The following is a 19,651-nucleotide window of genomic DNA, read 5'->3' as shown; positions in this document are numbered from 1 at the left end:
CCCGCAGAAACCTACGTCATCTCAACCCTTCTCTTGTCTACTCTGCTACCGACAACCTCTACGACAAAATCTCACCCCTATCCTGCACCAACCTAGCCACTTCTGTCTACAATGCTTCACTTCTAGCCCCACTGGACTCACTGGTCCCCCTCACTACACACAGAATCAGGCCCCGACCCCTTCAACCTTGGCGAACAGATGATACTAGAAGTCTGAAAAAACATAGTCCTGCTCATGAGCGCCTGTGGCGTAAGACTAAGTCTCATAAAGATTTCAACCAATATAAATCTGCCCTCCAAAAATACAATTCCAGCCTCCTCACTGCAAAGCAGGCCTATTTTATCACTCTAATTAGCAACTTATTGCGTCCCCGTCAACTCTTCTCTACCTTCAACTCTCTACTTCGTCCTCCGCTGCATCCACCGCCAACTCACTCACTGCCCGGGAGATCGCCAATCACCTCAAACAGTAGATTGATACAATTCGTGAGGAGATCTCTACTGTTCAGATACCCTCCACACTTTACACTTTATGCCCACAGGTACAATCATTACTTCCCTCTTTCAACTCCACCACTATAGACGAGGTTGCTAAACTACTTGCTAATGTCCACCTTACCACCTGCCCTCTGGACCCTGTTCCCTCGCAAAAGCTACGTTCACCCTCTGGCTCTATGCTACACTCTTTAACCCACATCTTCAATCTCTCCCTCTCTTCTGGATTCTTCCCCAACTCTCTAAAACATGCACTTGTCAGACCCATACTTAAAAAGCCTTCACTGGACCCATCCAATCTTAACCTACGCCCCATCTCCTTGCTCCCCTTCTTATCCAAACTCCTTGAACATCTGGTCTACAACCAACTGAGCATCCACCTTGCTGATGGGCTTCTTGATCTCCTTCAGTCTGGATTTCGTCCTCAACACTCCACAGAAACTGCTCTCCTAAAACTAACAAACGATCTACTAATGGCCAAAACCAATCGACACTATTCTGTACTCCTACTCCTGGACCTCTCTGCTGCCTTTGATACGGTTGACCCCCCCTCCTCCTCAAAAAACTCCATGCCTTTCGTCTCCGTGACTGTACTCTTCGCTGGTTCTCTTCCTACTTATCCAACCGCACCTTTAGTGTTTCTTGCAACTCTGCTTCCTCTTCCTTTCTCTGTTGGGGTCCCCCAAGGTTCTGTTCTTGGACCTCTCCTATTTCCAATCCTCCTCCCTGGGTCAGCTGATAGCCTCCCATGGCTTCCAATACCATCTCTACGCTGACGACACCCAAATCTATTTCTCTACCTCTCAGCTCACGCCCTCTGTCTCCTCGCGTATCACTAATTTACTATCAGATATATCAGTCTGGATGTCACACCACTTCCTCAAACTCAATCTATCCAAAACTGAACTTATTTTTCCTCCCCCAAATGCCCCTTTCCCTTCCCCTGATCTCTCTGTCAAAATCGATGGCACAGCTATAAAACCATCCCCGCATGCCAAGGTTCTAGGTGTAGTCCCGGACTCTGAACTCTCCTTTAAGCACCACGTTCGATCACTGTCCAAATCTTGCCACCTCAACCTCCGCAACATCTGCAAAATACGCCCCTTTCTAACCAATGACACAACAAAGCTCTTTACTTCCTGGTCATCTCTCGCCTCGACTACTGCAACTCCCTTCTCATTGGCTTACCTCTACATAGTCCATCACCTCTTCAATCCATTATGAATGCTGCTGCCAGACTCATCCACCTTACCAATCGCTCTGTCTGCTACCCATCTCTGTCAGTCCCTCCACTGGCTTCCGCTCACCCAACAAATTAGATTCAAAATACTAACTACTTACAAAGCCATCCACAATTTAGCCCCCAACTACATCACTAGCCTAGTCTCTAAATACCAACCAACTTGTTCTCTTCGTTCCTCTCGAGACCTTCTGCTCTCTAGCTCCCTCGTCACCTCCTCCCATGCTCGCCTCAAGGACTTTTCCAAAGCCTCTCCAATCCTATGGAATGCCTTACCCCAATCTGTCTGCTTATCTCCTACTCGATTAGCTTTTAGACGATCCCTTAAAACACTTCTCTTCAGAGAAGCCTATCCTACCCACTCCTAACAACTGTATTTTCATTTTCTCCATCAGCTCATCTCCTTTTGTGCCAATTGATCCTCTCTTCTAGATTGTAAGTTCTAACGAGCAGGGCCATCTGATCCCTCCTGTATTGATTTGTATTGTAAGTGTACTGTCTACCCTCATGTTGTAAAGCACTGCACAAACTGTTGGCGCTATATAAATCCTGTGTAATAATAAAAATTATCCTGCTGGAAGTAGCCATCAGAACATGGGAACACTGTAGTCCTAAAGGGATGGACATGGTCAGCAACAATACTCAGGTAGGCCTTAGAGTTTAAACAATGCTCAATCAGTACTAAGGGTCCCAAAGTATGCCAAGAAATCATCCCCTACACCATTACACCACCACCAGCCTGAACCATTGATATAAGGCAGGATGGGTCCATGGTTTCATGTTATTTACACCTAATTCTGACCCTACGTCTGAATATCCAGGCTGAAATCTATAAAATTACCACCGCAAAAATTTTTTGCATGAAATGTGTCTATATATGTTTTATCTGACCTTCAGATGCTTTTAATCGATTTGAGAAGTCATAATTGTTTCAGCTATCGTTTATCCAGCCAGATTGTAACAGCATTAGTGGTGTGGTTCTCATTCTGAAAAGAATGATACCAAGATAATGCCTAAACCTGCAGGCATCATTCTGGTAAAACCACTGAAAGTCCAGCTACATACCAGTACATTGCTGGTCCTTGTTGGGCATTTATTGTAATCCTTTTTTTTTTTTTTTTTTTCATGCAGCCTGTGGGCTGAACGAAAAAAAGAGATTGATCGGTGGGTATGCCCACCATTAGCATACCTCCCTTCATCCACCCACTTCTAATGATGGGCATACATGCATCATTTATATATGCCGAAGCATGGGGGCATCCGCCCCAAAAGTTAGGAGCAAATCGCTCCTCCGCCCCTGCTGCCCGCATGCTTCGGCATATATGCTCTTTTTTTTAACTGTGGTGGTGAAATCACCCCTACAGCCCTGGAGTCACAGCTTTATGTATCGTGGGAACAAACGCTGTTGCTGTCAAGAAAAATAAATCCGCGCTGCAACTGAATGGCGTACCTGCTAAGCAAATGATGGTTAACAATAAAACAAAGTAACATTTCAGTATAACAGTAACACATACCATACCTGCAAAGCAAATACAAAAAAAAATTGTAAAAAATAAAACATTTTTTAACGCAACCTGTGCCTAAAATATATATATATGCCGAAGCATGGGGGCATCCACCCGCAGAAGGTAGGCGCAAATCGCTCTTCTGCCCCTGCTGGCCAAATGCTTCAGCAAATATGCTCTTTTTTTTAACTGTGGTGTTGAAATCACCTCCAACAGCGCTGGAGTCACGGCTTTATGTATCGTGGGAGCAAATGCTGTTGCTGTCAAGATAAATAAATCCGCGCTGCAGCTGAATGGCTTACCTAAAACAGAAAAATGGTTATCAATAAAACACAGTAAACAGTCACATATAAAAAAAATTACATACCTGAAAAGCAAAGATGATAAAACATGACAACAATAAAACATTCCAGAATAGAATACAGTAAAAAAGAGCAGAACAATAGAGAGAGAATAGAGGGAGAACAATAAAATGACAACTATTTTTTTTTTTTTTTTTTTTTTTTTTTTTATATTTTTTTTGTGTATTTACACTTTTTTTTTGTAACTGTAACTTTTGTAACTGTAACCGGTTTCAGGTAAGGGTCTCTCAAAATGCGATGGCATCTTGGGAGACCCTGTGAAAGTGTGCCTAGTCTGTGCAATTCTGTACCCTACGCTAAAACTCAACTAGTGTATGGTAGCTCTCAAAACATTCACCAATGCAAAGACCAGGATTGTCAGGACAGGAGGGACAATAATAATGGGTGTCACGCCTATATCCGCGGTTTCTACAGACACATTTTCTTTGGGGGGCTCATTGGGTAGGGGTACTCGGGAGGACATAAGGAAAATGCCTCTCATGCAGCTGGCTTACTGCATTTGGATTGGGAAAGGTGAGGTGGAGCACTGTCTGGAAACAGAAGGGCTCTAACGATCTCTTCCTGGAATTTAAGGAAGGATCCAGTCCGTCCTGAAGCTCTGTATAGCACATGAGCGTTCAGCAAAGCCAATTGAAATAAGTATACAGACACATTTTTATACCAGCGTCTGGCCTTACAGGCAACTAGGTACGGCGCCAACAACTGGTCGTTGAGGTCCACCCCTCCCATATTTTGGTTATATTCGTGGACATAGAGGGGTTTCTCCACAACACCAGTCCTGTAGTAATTTGGACAGTCGTGTCTGCATGAAGGGAGGTAAGAATGAAAACATTCTTATTATCAATCCACTTCATAGCGAGCAAGTTATTACACTTCAAGCAGGCTCTCTCCCCCAGCCTAAGACAGGTATCTACAAGCCTCTGGGGAAAGCCCTGGAGATTATATCGCACAGTGCCACATGCTCCAATCTGATGATCAAACAAGTGACTAAATAATGGCACGCTCGTGTAATAATTGTCCACGTACAAGTGGTACCCCTCTCCGAATAAGGGTGACACCAATTCCCACCAATCTTGCCAGCGCTTCCTATGTAGTCAGGACAGTTTGTCAGCTCTACGTGACTATCTCTTCCGTCGTCAACCATAAAACTACATGTATAGCATGTGGCCCTGTCACAGAGCTTATACATCTTGACCCCAGAGCTGGCACGCTTGCTGGGAAGATGCCGTTTGAATGACAAGCGGCCAGAAAACTTAATCAGGGACCCATCAACGCAGACAACTTGATAGGGAGTAAACAAGTCTGCAAAACGGTTGAAGTGGTTTACAAGGGGCCGGATTTTGTAGAGCCGATCGTATCCAGGGTCTCCACGAGGACGACAGAGTTCATTGTTGTTGAAGTGCATGAACCGCAAAATCTGCTCGTATCGTGCCCTGGCCATGGAAGCAGAGAACACGGGCATATGGTGAATTGGGTCAGTGGACCAATATGACCTCACTCTTTTTGGTTATGCCCATGAGGAGGGATAGGCCCAGAAAGATCTTAAATTCGGAAACCGTAATTGGTTTCCAATCTCTGGCAAGGCAATGTGTTGACCAGCGTAGAAATTGCTCTGGTCCACAATAGATCTATAAAGATCTTCTGAGAAAAACAGCGAATAAAAATCAAGTGACATAAAATCAACTGTTTCCACCTGAATGCCGGGTTGGCCAGTGAATGGGGGAAGTACGGGTGCTGCAGAAGTGGCGGGTTCCCAATTAGGATTAACGAATGCAGCAGGACGGGCACGACGGACCTGTGTTTGTCTTCTTGGTGGCAGCAGGACACTACTTGTGCTTGCCAGCTTGAACTGCACTTATGGGACTCGCCACGTCACCAAGTGTTACTGCAGTGCTGGATGTACGACCAGGGTGTACTAGGCCGCTGGTGCTTGCGAGTTCACCAGAAGGAATAGCGGCGCTAGTACTTCTCTGCTCCATACGAGAACCCTGCGGTTCTTGCACCTCGACAGCAGAAGAAGATTGGGGTCTGGTACGCCTGACCTTGGCAGGGACCACAACTCTGTCGCCAGAGCTATCTGTCATGGAGCCGCTGTTGTCTACGGGTTTGTATTCTGAGCCTGAATCTGACAGATGAGTGACTTCCTCTTTACTATCTGTCATGCTCAGAAACGTGTAGGCCTCTTCACTACTGTACCTTCGATTTTTCCATTTTTGGGCTCTAAATTTAGTGGTACAGTAGTGAGACTCACAGGTAAAAAAGCTCCTGACTGTTAGCGACTGTATCAAAATGCCACCAAAAAAACTGCTAGCGATCACAGGGATCAGGCCTGACTCTGAGAACGCTGCGGTTATGTGCTTAGTGTTTTGTAAGTGACAGTGATTGATCGATACTGCACTTGGGTGGGCTGGGCAGAGGGGCAAAATGCAGGTGCTAGCGGGTATCTGGGCTGATCCCGCTAACACTGTGTTTTTGGGAACCCTAAACTGCTGGGGACGCTAGTATAGATCTGATCTGATCAGATATTGATCTGTTCAGTTGCTATACCACTAAGGGAGGTGTATGCTGCGTGCGTGGGTGTTAGCGGTACTGGCACTAACCTGATGCTGCCTGGGGCGACGCAGACCATATCTGACTCTAAAACCTAACTTATATCACCTGCCGGGCGATCAGGGGGTAAAACCTTTATTGGGTAATAAACAGCGGGAGCCCTGACACTATGATTAACTAACTAACCAGCGTCACTCATAACAGTTATACGGTGATCACTGGTGAAAGGGTTAACTAGGGGGCAATCAGGGGTTAAAACCTTTACTAGGTAGTATATGAGGGTACCTGACGCTATAAAAAGCTGACGGCGAACCTAAATACTTACCTTCCTAACTAGCGTCACCTGTGACACTAATACAGCGATCAGAAAAACGATCGCTTAGTCACACTGGCGACGGGGGTGATCAAGGGGTTAAACCTTTATTGGGGGGGTACCCTTGACCTAAAGGGGCCTACCACTAACTGCCCTACCACTTCTAACAGTCACAAATGACCCCAATGCAATAATCAGTAAAAAAAAAAAAACGCTATTGGTGTTACTGTGTCAGGGAGTGCGGGGGGGGGTGATTAGGGGGTGAAAAGTGTGCCTGCGTGTTCTACTGTTAGTGTAGTGTTTGGTGCAAACTTACTTGATTTCTTCTCTCCTCAGAAGCCGGAACGAAAAGGCTTCATGAGGAGCGATGACATCACTTCATCCGCTTCTTTTTTCAGAAGCCGAGGGAGCTTGTAATTTGCCAGGAGCGATAGTGAGGGGGTGGCCATGAATCAGTGGCCTGCCCCCTCAGCATGGATTGCTCCTGGAGCTAATCCGACCGCCGCAGGCACCGGGGGGGGGGGGGGGGTCCAACTGCGGGCAGGCAGGGACGCACAGGTAAGCCCTTATGCCTGCCCGTGCCATCGTGCCGACGTACATCAGTGTGCGGAGATCGGCAACTGGTTAAGCTACTTCATACTTGGACATGTACGCTCATGCATTCAAATAAGTTATCTACTATCTGTACATTTTAGTATTGTACACATTTCACATGTAAAGAAATGCAATTTCTTTACATGTGGTTGTAAAGTCACATGTATTAATTACTTTGATCCTCTCTGTTTTAGGTCCGTGTTTAGTATAGCGTGTGTGTGTTTTCCTAAAATTATAATGCTAAATACCTTTTTTTGCAGAGCCCTGCTGTGCTTTCATGTGACCTCCCTCTGCTTTCCTTCCTGATGTGAGTACAGTGGGAGAGGCTGAGATTCCCTTCTGATGAATGCAAGCTACTGAACAGGGACCTAAAACAGAGAGAATCAAAGTAATTAATAAGTGTTTTTTTACTTCCCTGCAGCTCTTCCAGTGCTTGTAAATAGAACTACTCAGGCAGGAGAGGGGAGGGGCAGGGAGGAAATCGGCTCACACACAGACTACGGAATTGACATGGAGAGAAGGGGGAGAGGAAGAGACTGTGTACACACAGCCGGATAACGGATGGCACGTAAACGGACCACGGTATCATGGATTAGCAGCCATGATTACCATTATCAGGAAACCAAGGGGCACACAGGAACAGACAAGATCAACCAGGTATTGTTCAACATAGAAAAGGACTCACGGCACAACCACTTTAATTTATTGCTTATAAGTGAAAACCATTGTGACCTTTTTACAACTTTTATCCAAAAGTTTTTTTTAATTATGTCTTGTAGCTTGTATCTAACCCCCAGCAATTTGATGTGATGGTGATGCCCAACCTTTATGGGAACATAGTGAATAATGTCTGCGCTGGACTGGTAGGAGGCCCCGGATTGGTACCTGGAGCAAACTATGGTAGTGTCTATGCGGTGTTTGAGACGGTGAGTACTTTTAATGCTTTTTGTTATAAATATAAACTTGAGTTTTGATTTTCTTGCTTGTCTTTATTCATATAAAGCGTTCTCTATGCTACATAGAAAGAAAACTTTTTAAAAATGTACTTTATTGTTATCCTGTGTTATGGGGTGGCCTTTGGAAAGTAGTATTTTAGAATATTAAAAATAACAGTATGTTGAATTGCATGCTAAAGTCTTAAGGCCATTGAGGCCTTTACAGCTTTGCCCTCTATTATGCCTTATGCCCCGTACACACGATCGGACATTCCGACAACAAAATCCATGGATTTTTTCCAACAGATGTTGGCTCAAACTTGTCTTGCATACACACGGTCACACAAAGTTGTAGGAAAATCCGATTGTTCTAAACGCGGTGACATAAAACACGTACGTCGGGACTATAAATGGGGCAGTAGCCAATAGCTTTTGTCTCTTAATTTATTCTGAGCATGCGTGGCACTTTGTGCGTCGGATTTGTGTACACACGATCGGAATTTCCGACAACGAATTTTGTTGTCGGAAAATTTTATCGCAAGCTCTCAAACTTTGTGTGTCGGAAATTCCGATGGAAAATGTGTGATGGAGCCCACACACGGTCGGAATTTCCAACAACAAGGTCCTATCACACATTTTCCGTCGGAAAATCTGACCGTGTGAACAGGGCATTAGTGACAAGCAGAGTAGTTTCATTCAGTTTGCTTTTTTTTCTGTTAAATAAGTGAAGGAATACATTGATCCTGTGTTCATTCTCTGACCTTATTTAATCACAATTCCACTCTTGTAAGATTGCAGCCACCACTTGCTTTCTACGGGACACCCAAAAAATAACTGAGGCAGTAGGAAAGCTAGAACATTTCAGCAGAGATTACCAAGATGGCTAATCCCTCTAAAACTACAGACCCACCACCGCAGTCTGATCAGACAAGAGCATAGCCATCAGCCATCACTCTCTGTGGATGGCTTAGCAAAACACCTAGAGTGGAGGCTATTTGAGCCTGCTAGGGAAGTCTCACCTCGAAGATATTGATGAAGGTGAACTGAATTTTTCTCTGCCGAGTTAGAATCTTTAGAACCTGCTCAGTCGCAAAACTGAGATGGGGAGTTATGTATCATTCGGCTGCAAGACTCAATTCAACCTGCTCCAGGACAGCCAGGAATACCAGTTAGGTTTTGAAACAACTAAACATTAACATTATTGGGAAGACCATCTTTGTAGGTCTAACCCAGTGTTTCTCAACCTTTTTTCAGTCAAGGCATCCTTTAAAAATTATGGACAATCTCAAGGCACCCTCCAAAATTATGCACAGTCTCGAGGCACCCCATCTTAAAATGTAAAACGATTCTAATGCCGTGTACACACGGTCGGACTTTTCATCTACAAAAGTCCGACGGACCAAAGCTGGCTGACAATCCGATCGTGTGGGGGCTTCCCGGGCTTTCAGCTGACTTTTTCGGCCGCAAATCTGATGGACTTTAGATTTGAAACATGCTTCAAATCTTTACGTCGTAACTACGCCGGACCCAGAAATCCACTCGTCTGTATGCTAGTTCGACGGACAAAAACCCACGCTAGGGCAGCTATTGGCTACTGGCTATCAACTTCCTTATTTTAGTCCGGTATACGTCATCACGTACGAATCCGTCAGACTTTTGTGTGATCGTATGTAGGCAAGTCCGTTCATTAGAAAGTCTGCCGTAAGTCTGCCAAAAGTCCGTCGAAAGTCGGACCGTGTGTACACGGCATAATAGTTTTACATAATGCAGCAACATACACACACACTAAACCAAATGTTAGAGATGATTTATTCTTCCAAAGTAAATACATTTTTGCAAAAGGTACTGACTAGTATTCCAATGTTTCTCTTCTCCATCACTCAGCAAATGTGACCCCAACACTGATGTTAAGGGGCAGGGGAGGGGTCAGACAAGGATGCTATACAGGCGGCTGACATCCTCCTTATCAACTGATGTCATTGGCCGTTAGGACGCTGGCAGCAAGAAGGTTGTAATGGTGCACAATGAAAACCTGTAGCTTTGTGTAACTAAAAGGCAGCCTTCATCCACACGCTGGCTTGTATGCAATTTTTAAGCTTTTTGCCAAGGCACCCCTGAAGAAACTTCAAGGCACCCCAGAGTGCCTGGGCACCCTGGTTGAAAAAGGCTGGTCTAACCTATGGGGATGGTAAGCCTCCTGGAGAGGGCAGAGTACACTAAGGCCGTGTACACACGAGCGGACTTTTCAGCAACAAAAGTCCGACGGCCATTCCGGCGGACTTTCGTGAGACTTTTGACAGACTTCCGACGGACTTTTGAATGAACGTACTTGCCTACACACGATCACACCAAAGTCCGACGGATTCATACGTGATGACGTGCGACCAGGCTAAAATAAGGAAGTTGATAGCCAGTAGCCAATAGCTGCCCTAGCGTGGGTTTTCGTCCGTCGAACTAGCATACAGAGGAGCGGATTTTTCGACCGGACTCGAGTCCGTCGGAAAGATTTGAAGCATGCTTCAAATCTCAAGTCTGTCATATTTTCGACTGGAAAAGTCAGCTGAAGGTCCGATGAAGCCCACACAGGATCGGATTGTCCGCCGGACTCGGTCCGTCGGACCAGTCCGGTCAAAGTCCGCTCATGTGTACGCTGCATCAGTCTCCGAAGACCTCAATAGCCCATTTGTTTGGGAGAGTAGTTCTGTTTGGCTTCATTGTGAAGAGGGTCAATAGCGTATTTCTGAACCTCCTGCCCCCTGAAGCACCACCTAGGCCTATAATTCTGAAGCTGTTTTATCATGGTTACATGATTGTTTACATTTTTTGCACATCTCAAAAAACACCAAAGAGACATCACACAGACACTTGTAGGTATAACACTTAATTACAGATACAGATAATAAATGTTGGAAAATATAACAAGAATACTTAGCTATAGATGTTTTTTTTTTCTTTTTGCCACAGAGTCCCCTGTCTTTGTGGCATGGCGTGATGTTCAAACCAGGTGCGTTCTCTCCCTGGTACAAGACTAACTACTTGAAATTTTGGCTGTGGTATATACAGAACTAGTGGGTAGAATTTGACTAATGTTAAACTCTGAATAGCAGTAGTACCTTTCAAGGAAGTTAGTACACATTCCTGAAAGGGTTTGACATTCCTATAGTATAAAGTCATGTAAGGGAACCAAGTTTAGAATTCATTCTTGGATATTGTGAGCCAATAATAAGGAAATATGGTATTTCCCTATCACTCTTCAACTACAGAGGTTGTGATGCAGCCCTACACATGGCAAGAGAGAATGGTCCTCTTTCCTACCAGAATTTTCACATCTCCATTTATTCAGCTCTCCTAGGAAATTCAGCAACTGCACTCTATTTTCCATATAGCGAAGAGTAATCTGAAAGAAAAGCAGATATACTCCTTGCTTTACCCTGTTAAATTGCCCATCATTGATGCAACAAATCTATATTTGTAGATTCCTCCTCCTGAGGAAGCTTATTGTTGATTTGAAAATTTCCAACCTGTTGCTGCTGGCTCATGAAGCAAGTTACTAGATTAGTAATCGATTACATATGTTTTTTGGGTTTCTAAATCGATTACATATGTTACCCCTATTCTCAGATTGTTCTGATACACCACCATATTAGTACCCAGTTCAATTGTTTCCTTCTTCTGATCATGTGCCCTTCCCATATGGCTGCTCTTCCACACCTGCCATATTTCTTTGGTCGTCCGCACATATTTTGCCTGCCATCCATAATGTTTTTTTCTTTCCTTTAATTTCCTGTTTTAAGGGAAAAAAATCATCTTCAATTAAACTCAATCTCTCCTCTAGGGCTCTTGTCCTTTCCCAATTTTCTTCAAATCCTGGCCCATCACAAGCAATTCCTCCTTGATTCCCCCAATTTGTTCACAGAGATTATTCATAGAGCATTTACATGCATTTATAGCCGTAAGTATATCCTTCAATGTTGGTTCTTCCTGTAATTCTGGAGCTATGTGAAGGATCTGTTCTGCAGGGGGCACCGGGGCCTCACCTTCTGCCCCCCTGCCATTTTTGTACCCAATAATAGTGAGGCTTTCTGACCATGGCCTTGGCTCTTTCTGTACTGAGAGGGTACTGGTTGGGCCTTTAGACTTGACTGCAGGGGCCCTTTATTGGGTTACTTTCCAGGAGTATTGGAAAACCTCTCCAGTTTAGCTGCAGCCTGGCTCCCCTTTCCCTTTTCTTTTGCTGAACAAGTTGCCAAAGACCCAGAATTCTCCTGCTGTACCTGCTCCTCTCCCTTCTTTCTAGTCATATTGTTTGACTTTATAGCAAAAAAGGAAAAAAACCCAAACGCTAGAACTGGATCAATTCTTTACCAGGTCCCGAGAAATTAGGGAGTAAGGGAGGAGAAGAGGAAAATCTCAAGAGCCCGTGAATGGAAAAAAACCACTAGACACCATATGTATCAAAAAGCGTCCAGGTAATAAAGCAAAAGTTCAGGCGTCAGTTCACTTGGGCAATCAGGGCCCCATACGCTATAGATAATTATCCCAGCTAAGGGTAAGCTACACCTTGCAGAATTAGCTGCTCAGCAATTTTTAGGGGCAAAAAATAGCTCAGAACAGTGTTCGCTGATATTATGCATCTATGCCATTGCACTTCCTAGTGCTTATATAATGTCCCAGGCACCGACCATACACATGGTCTCCAGATATTCTGCTTTAACACCAGAAGAAAAAGAAAAGGGATCTCTCAGGCAAAACAATCCAGGCATCAAAGGGTCTCCAGGGCAGGTAGCAAGTACGTGCATATATTTTGGGTATGGTAAAGTCACTCGCGATCAGTCAACACCCCCCATCACTCCCGTTTGCATTACACATCACCTGCATGTCACCAACTTTCCCCACCTCTCTTCACTTATGCCATCGGTAAGAGTCCACGATTTCAAATTCCCTCAGGGGGTTCCTTCACAGCGTAGCAGCGTCATACAGGGATATTCCGGACTCCTCTCTCTCCCCCGTCCTGCCGCTCTGTTAGCACGCCGGCACTCCAACAAGCCAAACGCTCAGCTGTGTTGCAGGATGGTGTGGCCGTACTTCCCTGCTCCTCCCGTAGGGCACAGCCCGGGTTATCAATCCACTCCCACAGTCAACAGGGGGAACAGGAGAGGCACATGCATCCTCCTCTCACCACACACTCTCTCACATCTGGTCAGCGGTCACGCCCCCTCCCGGAAGCTGCTGCTTCTGGCATTTCTTCCTTTCCTGATATGCCAGTTTATTCCTTTTTTTTTGTTTTTGTTTTGTTTGCTTTGTTAATTTTTGTATTTTGTTGCTACCATAGCCGCTGGCAGTAATCTCATGTAAAAAAAAAATCTGACAGGTTGGTTGTACCAAAGTCAGTCGATAGATCGACTAGGGTACAATCAGCCTGCCCATACATGGCTCAAAATTCAGCTGGTTCCTGCTGTACCAGCCGAACTCCAGTCCATGTATGTTTGGCTTAGAAAGCACTTTAAAAAGTTTCCAGTGCTTAATTGACCATTACTTTTGTATTACTGTAGAACTTTGAAAAATCCCATAATTTCTGTTAAAATAAAAATGCAAAAAACCCAAAGTGACACATTTTTTTGGAAAGTAGCCACCAAAATGGGCAGCATAGTGGCTAAGTGTCATAGTCGTAGTAGGTGAGGTTGAAAAAAGACACAAGTCCATCAAGTCCAACCTATGTGTGTGATTATATGTCAGTATTACATTGTATATCCCTGTATGTTGTGGTCATTCAGGTGCTTATCTAATAGTTTCTTGAAACTATCGATGCCCCCCACTGAGACCACAGCCCGTGGAAGGGAATTCCACATCCTTGCCGCTCTTACAGTAAAGAACCCGCTACGTAGTTTGTTAAACCTCTTTTCTTCTAATTTTAATGAGTGGCCACAAGTCTTGTTAAACTCTCTTCTGCAAAAAAAAAAGTTTTATTCTTATTGTGGGGTCACCAGTACGGTATTTGTATTTGGAAATCATATCCCCTCTCAAGCGTCTCTTCTCCAGAGAGAATAAGTTCAGTGCTCGCGACCTTTCCTCATAACTAATATCCTCCAGACCCTTCATTAGCTTTGTTGCCCTTCTTTGGACTCACTCCAATTCCAGTACATCCTGGAATTGTGCCCAGAGGACTGGTGCCCAGAACTGGACAGCATACTCTAGGTGTGGCCAGACCAGAGTCTTGTAGAGTGGGAGAATTATCGTTTTATCTCTGGAGTTGATCCCCTTTTTAATGCATGCCAATATTCTGTTTGCTTTGTTAGCAGCAGCTTGGCATTACATGCCATAAATGGCCATAAGTGGTTAGCACTTGCACTTGGCAACACTAGGGTCATGGTTTAATCCCAACCACGGCACTACCTGCACGGAGTTTGCATGTTCTTCCTGTGCCTGCGTGGGTTTCCTCCAGGTACTCAGGTTTGCTCCCACGCGCCTGTCTTAATTGGCCCTAGTATGTGTATGTATGAATGTGAGTTAGGGACCTTAAATTGTAAGCTTCTTGAGGGCAGGGACTGCTGTGAATGTACAATATATGCTGTATAGGTACCTGTAATAAATAAATAATGCTGGTATGGATGAGCTTTGGTAATGGTATGCTAGATGCAGCACATATAGGTTATACACAGAGGAGAATATGAAGTGCACATACAGTGGAAGAATGGAGATGAAGGGGTTAATGTGCAGGATAAATGAGGTAAAGGTTAATATATAGGTCTCACAGTGGGGAGATCAGTAGTGTAGGAGAGGAGGGGGGAGTGAGTGCGGAGGACCGTCACCGTGGTGGGGAGGACCGTCACCGTGGTGGGGTGAGTGCGGTGGAGGGGACCGTCGCCGTGGAGGGGTGAGTGCGGTGGGGATCATCACCGTAAAGGGGTGAGTGCGGGGGGGCTGTCACCGTGGAGGGGTGAGTGCGAGCGGACCTGGGGGGTTTTACTATGTTTGTGTTTTGTTTTTGTTTAACTTTTTACAGTTTTTTTTTTTGTTTGGTGAGATATCAGAGGTCTAAACAGACCCCCATATCAATTTTTTTGAGACAGAGAAAGGAACTGAAGATAGTCCATGGCCGTGGATCAGGGGTGCAGGGGCCTTTGGGGGGGTGACCAGGGGTATTGAGGGGGACACCTCTGGACCCCCCCAAGCCCTATGCAGCACCTGAAGCCGATGGAAGCGGCAGAGGAGAGATGCCAGCTAATGATGGTGGCTGCGGGGAGTGGGTTTGTTGGGGGGGGGGGTCGGATCGGGTGGAGGGGGGATAATTAGTGTTGGGGGAGAAGAAGGGGGGTGAAGGAGATAAGAGAGGAGAGTGGGGGGAGTAGTTATAAGTGAAAGTTAGCGGCGGGAGGTGGAGAGACAGGAGACAGGGAAGCAGCAGCGGCGCGCGCGTGTGTGTGTGTGTGTGTGTGTGTGTGTGTGTGTGTGTGTGTGTGTGTGGGGGGGGGGGGGGGGGGGGGGTAGGGCTTGGCCACCTGCAGGCACTTTTTAGGTCCGTACAGCGTACGGAACTGGCAGTGAAAGGGTTAAATAATTACATGTACCCTCCTATTGCTGGTCATGTCAACTTTATTATTCATTCACTGTATTCATTATATTTACGAGATTGCACAGATTTTTCATTTGTTACGCTGCACTATTTGTTAGATGATTACACAGTTAATGTTAATAAAGTGACATTGATAGATTAGGAGAAGAGGAAGTGATACAGTGTAAGATAGTGCTAAAAGTGCTTTCTGAACTGTCTTGGGCTCCGTTCTTAATAGTACGGTTTCAGATGCGACTTGAGTTGCACAGAATCTCATGACAATGGAACTCACATTGTTTTCAATGGTGCCCATTCACATCAATGCACAGCACGATTTTGGGAAAGGGTCGTGTACTACTTTGGTGCAATTCCAGCATGATTTTGGCCACACAGAATATGCAATGCATTTCAAAGTAGTATCAAAGTAACATCTATGTTGCACTACTAACTATACTGAAAGTCAGACCAAAATCAGATCGCAGCAGTGTGAACCTAGCCTTAGGCCTCATGCACACTGGGAGTTTGCCCAGCTCCTCTGAACACCTTTGCTCCTGGTAGGAAAAAAGCAGTTGGGAAAAAAAAAAAACGCCTAAAGCCGCAGTTTGCACATGTGTTTAGACGCATCAAGCGTTCGGACATTCGTGCATTATTTCCAATGGCCAGAATATTAATTTATTCTGGCCATTGGAATGTGAATGAACACTCAAGTGCTAAACACTGCTGGCATTTAGTCACTTATTTAGTCATTTACAGACGTTTTAGACGCGTATGGCGTTTTCTACGTCGTGTTGTTTTGTTTTGGGTTTTTTTCGGCCTCTAAAAGCGCAACAAATATATATGCATATTTGCATGGCAATATAGGCTAACATAGAGTTGCGTGTGAAGTTGGAAAAAAGAGTCAAACACCTATTTTGTTTTTTTTTTACATCCTGTGTGCATGAGGCCTTAGTCTACACAATAACCTAAGAGCGTTCAAATACAAGAGAAAATACTCTAAGAACATTCCGTTTTTTTTCACATTCTCAAAACTGCTTATTTTCCAATAAACGAAAGTACATGCAGTTTCACTGGATGCAATTTTATTTAGACCCCTAGGTGTTAGCTGGTCAGGGCTGATAACAGTATTTGATATACCATATTTATCGGCGTATAACCCGCAACCCAAATTTAGGTGGGAATTTTAAGGAAAAAAAACTTACATTTAAATGCCCATCAATGCAGCCTCATCAGTGTCCATCTGCAGCCTTGTCAGTGTCCATCTGTAGCATTGTCCCTCATTGCAGCCTTGTCAGTGTCCATCTGTAGCATTGTCCCCCATTGCAGCCTTGTCAGTGTCCATCAGAAGTCTGCAGCCGATTGCAGCCTTGCCCTGTGTCGTTTGCAGACATCTGGCGTTTAAAAATGGCGCCACCGCTCTCGGTGGCTTTCGGACGCACTCAGCTTTCGGCGGCTCACGTGGGACTGCGAGAGCCGCCGAGAACGGCCGAAAGCCGCCGAGAATGGCCGAAAGTCGCCGAGGGCGGCCCAGAATGGCCGAAAGCCGCCGAGAACGGCCGAAACCCGCCGAGAGCCGCCAAAAGGCTAACAATCGGTGGGGGATCGGCGTATAACACGCACCCACGATTTTCCCCTGATTTTAAGGGGAAAAAAGTGCGTGTTATACGCCGATAAATACGGTATTCAGTACAGGAAGTTTGGAGCTTACTGAACTTCCTGACAATCTCAGCAGGTCATTTTCTGTACCTGCAGCATTTATAAGTAGAAAAAAAATGTGATGAATATTTGTTTAGTTCTTTTGTTTTTGCCTATGCACACACTTTAAGTGACGGTGGCATTTTATGGCTAGGTTAAAGTTCAGTGTTGGGCGGGTAGTAATTTTTATGGTCTGCATGAAGAACAGGGTTTAGAAATTCAGTTATGCCACGTACACACGAGCGGACTTTATGGCAGACTTGGTCCGGCAGACTTTTCGGCGGACTTCCGACGGACTTTCCGAATGAACGGACTTGCCTACACACGATCAACCAAAGTCCGACGGATTTGTATGTGATGACATACAACTGGACTAAAACAAGGAAGTTCATAGCCAGTAGCCAACAGCTGCTGTAGCGTCGGTTTTTGTCCGTCCGACTAGCATACAGACGAGCGGACTTTTCGACCGGACTCGAGTCCGTCGGAAAGATTTGAAACATGTTTCATTTCTAGGTCCATCCAACTATTGGGGAAAAAAAAGTCAGCTGGAGCCCGCACACGATCGAATTGTCCGACGGACTCTGGTCTGCCGGACCAAGTCTGCTGTAAAGTCCGCTCGTGTGTACGCGGCATTAGGTTAACCTCTAAAAGCCTAAGACCCCATACAACACTATAAAGCTTTTGTTATCTGATTTCCTTTAGATGTACCAAAACCGTGTAGTGGAAGGGACTGCCTGATTGCATACAAATTGAAACTCTAAGCCCGGGTTCACACCATAATACGCTGCGCACCGCACAGGAGCGCTGTGTGTCCCTGTTCACCGTTTCAGGGACGAATCAGGGCCGATTCTATGCCTGAATTCGGCCCTGAAACGCAGCCAAAGACGCACAGCGTTTTTGTGCAGTGCGCACCGCAGCCGCCCCGGAGATATGTGAACCGGCTCCATAGGGAGCCAGTCACATTCTCCTGCTATGCGAATTAGAGGCGCGGAAACGCACCTCTAATTCGCATAGGTGTGAACCCGGGCTTAAGGTTTGACCTCATATTATATGGTTTTGGTAAATCTAAAGGAAAAAATCTACAGACAATTGTAAAGTGTGTATCTAGCTTAAGGGTAAAACAAATCTAAATGCCTAAGCGCAATTTTGACATGTGTTGGTAAAACCATATTTCCTATCATCACTAATACTTTGTGCATCCAGGTGGATTATACCTGGGTTTTTTTCGGGACAAATTGGGGTTTTATTTGGTAGTAAGTAGTCATGGATGTCTCCTGTTTTTTTTTTTTTTTTTTTTTTTATTACTATTATTACTAAAGGAAAACTGGCCCAAAATAGTAAAAAGGTGTCTTTTTTTTTTTTTTTTAGCTGTATATTTCTTGTTACTACCATCACCTACCACCAAAGAACAACCCAAAATAAATTCACCTGTTCCTGATCCCAATAATGCCACATATGTGTATGTTATTTGTTTGTACCCGTAGTACAGCCCAGAAGCAATAAGTGCGCATTTTGCTTTTTTTTTTACCTACCTAAAACACATTGACACTAACTGACACCGATGCTTCGTTAGTACGGGCCTGGGGCTCTTGATGAGGCCCAAGTCTCTGTGCAGCGCGCTCCCAGCACAAAGGGAGAAACGCATACAGGTGCATCTCAATGAACAGAAATATCATCAAAAAGTTATTTTTTTTTCAGTAATTCAATTCAAAAAGTGAAAGTCATATAAATTTGTTACACGGAGTGATGTCAAGCATTTCTTTCTTTAAATTTGATTATGGCTTACAGCTATTGAAAACCCAAAATTCAGTATCTCAGAAAATTAGAATATTGTAAAAAAAAAAAAATTTAATATTGTAGACTCATGTCTACTCGTGTCACTCTCTAAACAGCTAATTAACTCAAAACACCTGTAAAGGTTTCCTGAGCCTTTAAATTGTCTCTCAGGCTGGTCATACATTATACAATTTTCTTGTACAACTTTCCTTTAGATTTACCAAAACCATATAATAGGAGGTCAAACCTAAACACTTTCAATTTGTATGCAATCAGGCAGGCCATTGCACTACATAGTTGAAGGTAAATCTAAAGAGACTTGAATAAGAAAATTATATGGTGTATGGCCAGCTTCAGTCTGGTTCAAAATTAGAATATTAGGAAAAAGTTAAATTTTTACTGTCACACTCTAATCAGCTAATTAACTCAAAACACCTGTAAAGATTTCCTGAGCCTTTAAATGGTCTCTCAGTCTGGTTCAGTAGGTTACACAATCATGGGGAAGACTGCTGACTTGACAGTTGTCCAGAAGACAGTCATTGACACCCTCCACAAGGAGGGTAAGTCACAAAAGGTCATTGCTAAATAAGCTGGCTGTTCAGAGTTCTGTATCAAAGCATATTAATGGAAAGTTGAGT

General features: G+C 44.5%; 1 protein-coding gene across 3 annotated transcripts in view; it reads left to right on the top strand.

The window, feature by feature from the left end:
* IDH3G (isocitrate dehydrogenase (NAD(+)) 3 non-catalytic subunit gamma) overlaps positions 1–19,651 on the top strand; it is a 224,709-nt gene that overhangs the window by 149,338 nt on the left and 55,720 nt on the right. For all 3 annotated transcript variants that reach the window (XM_073600338.1, XM_073600339.1, XM_073600337.1), the window contains one exon: positions 7,838–7,984. In XM_073600338.1, the coding sequence (XP_073456439.1) occupies positions 7,838–7,984 (147 nt within the window). The remainder of the gene's footprint in view (positions 1–7,837; positions 7,985–19,651) is intronic.

Source organism: Aquarana catesbeiana, linkage group LG09 (genome assembly GCF_042186555.1).
Source record: "Aquarana catesbeiana isolate 2022-GZ linkage group LG09, ASM4218655v1, whole genome shotgun sequence".
Classification (NCBI taxonomy): Eukaryota; Metazoa; Chordata; class Amphibia; order Anura; family Ranidae; genus Aquarana; species Aquarana catesbeiana.
The sequence above is the reverse complement of the archived record's forward strand: the minus strand, read 5'-3'. Positions and strand labels throughout refer to the sequence as shown.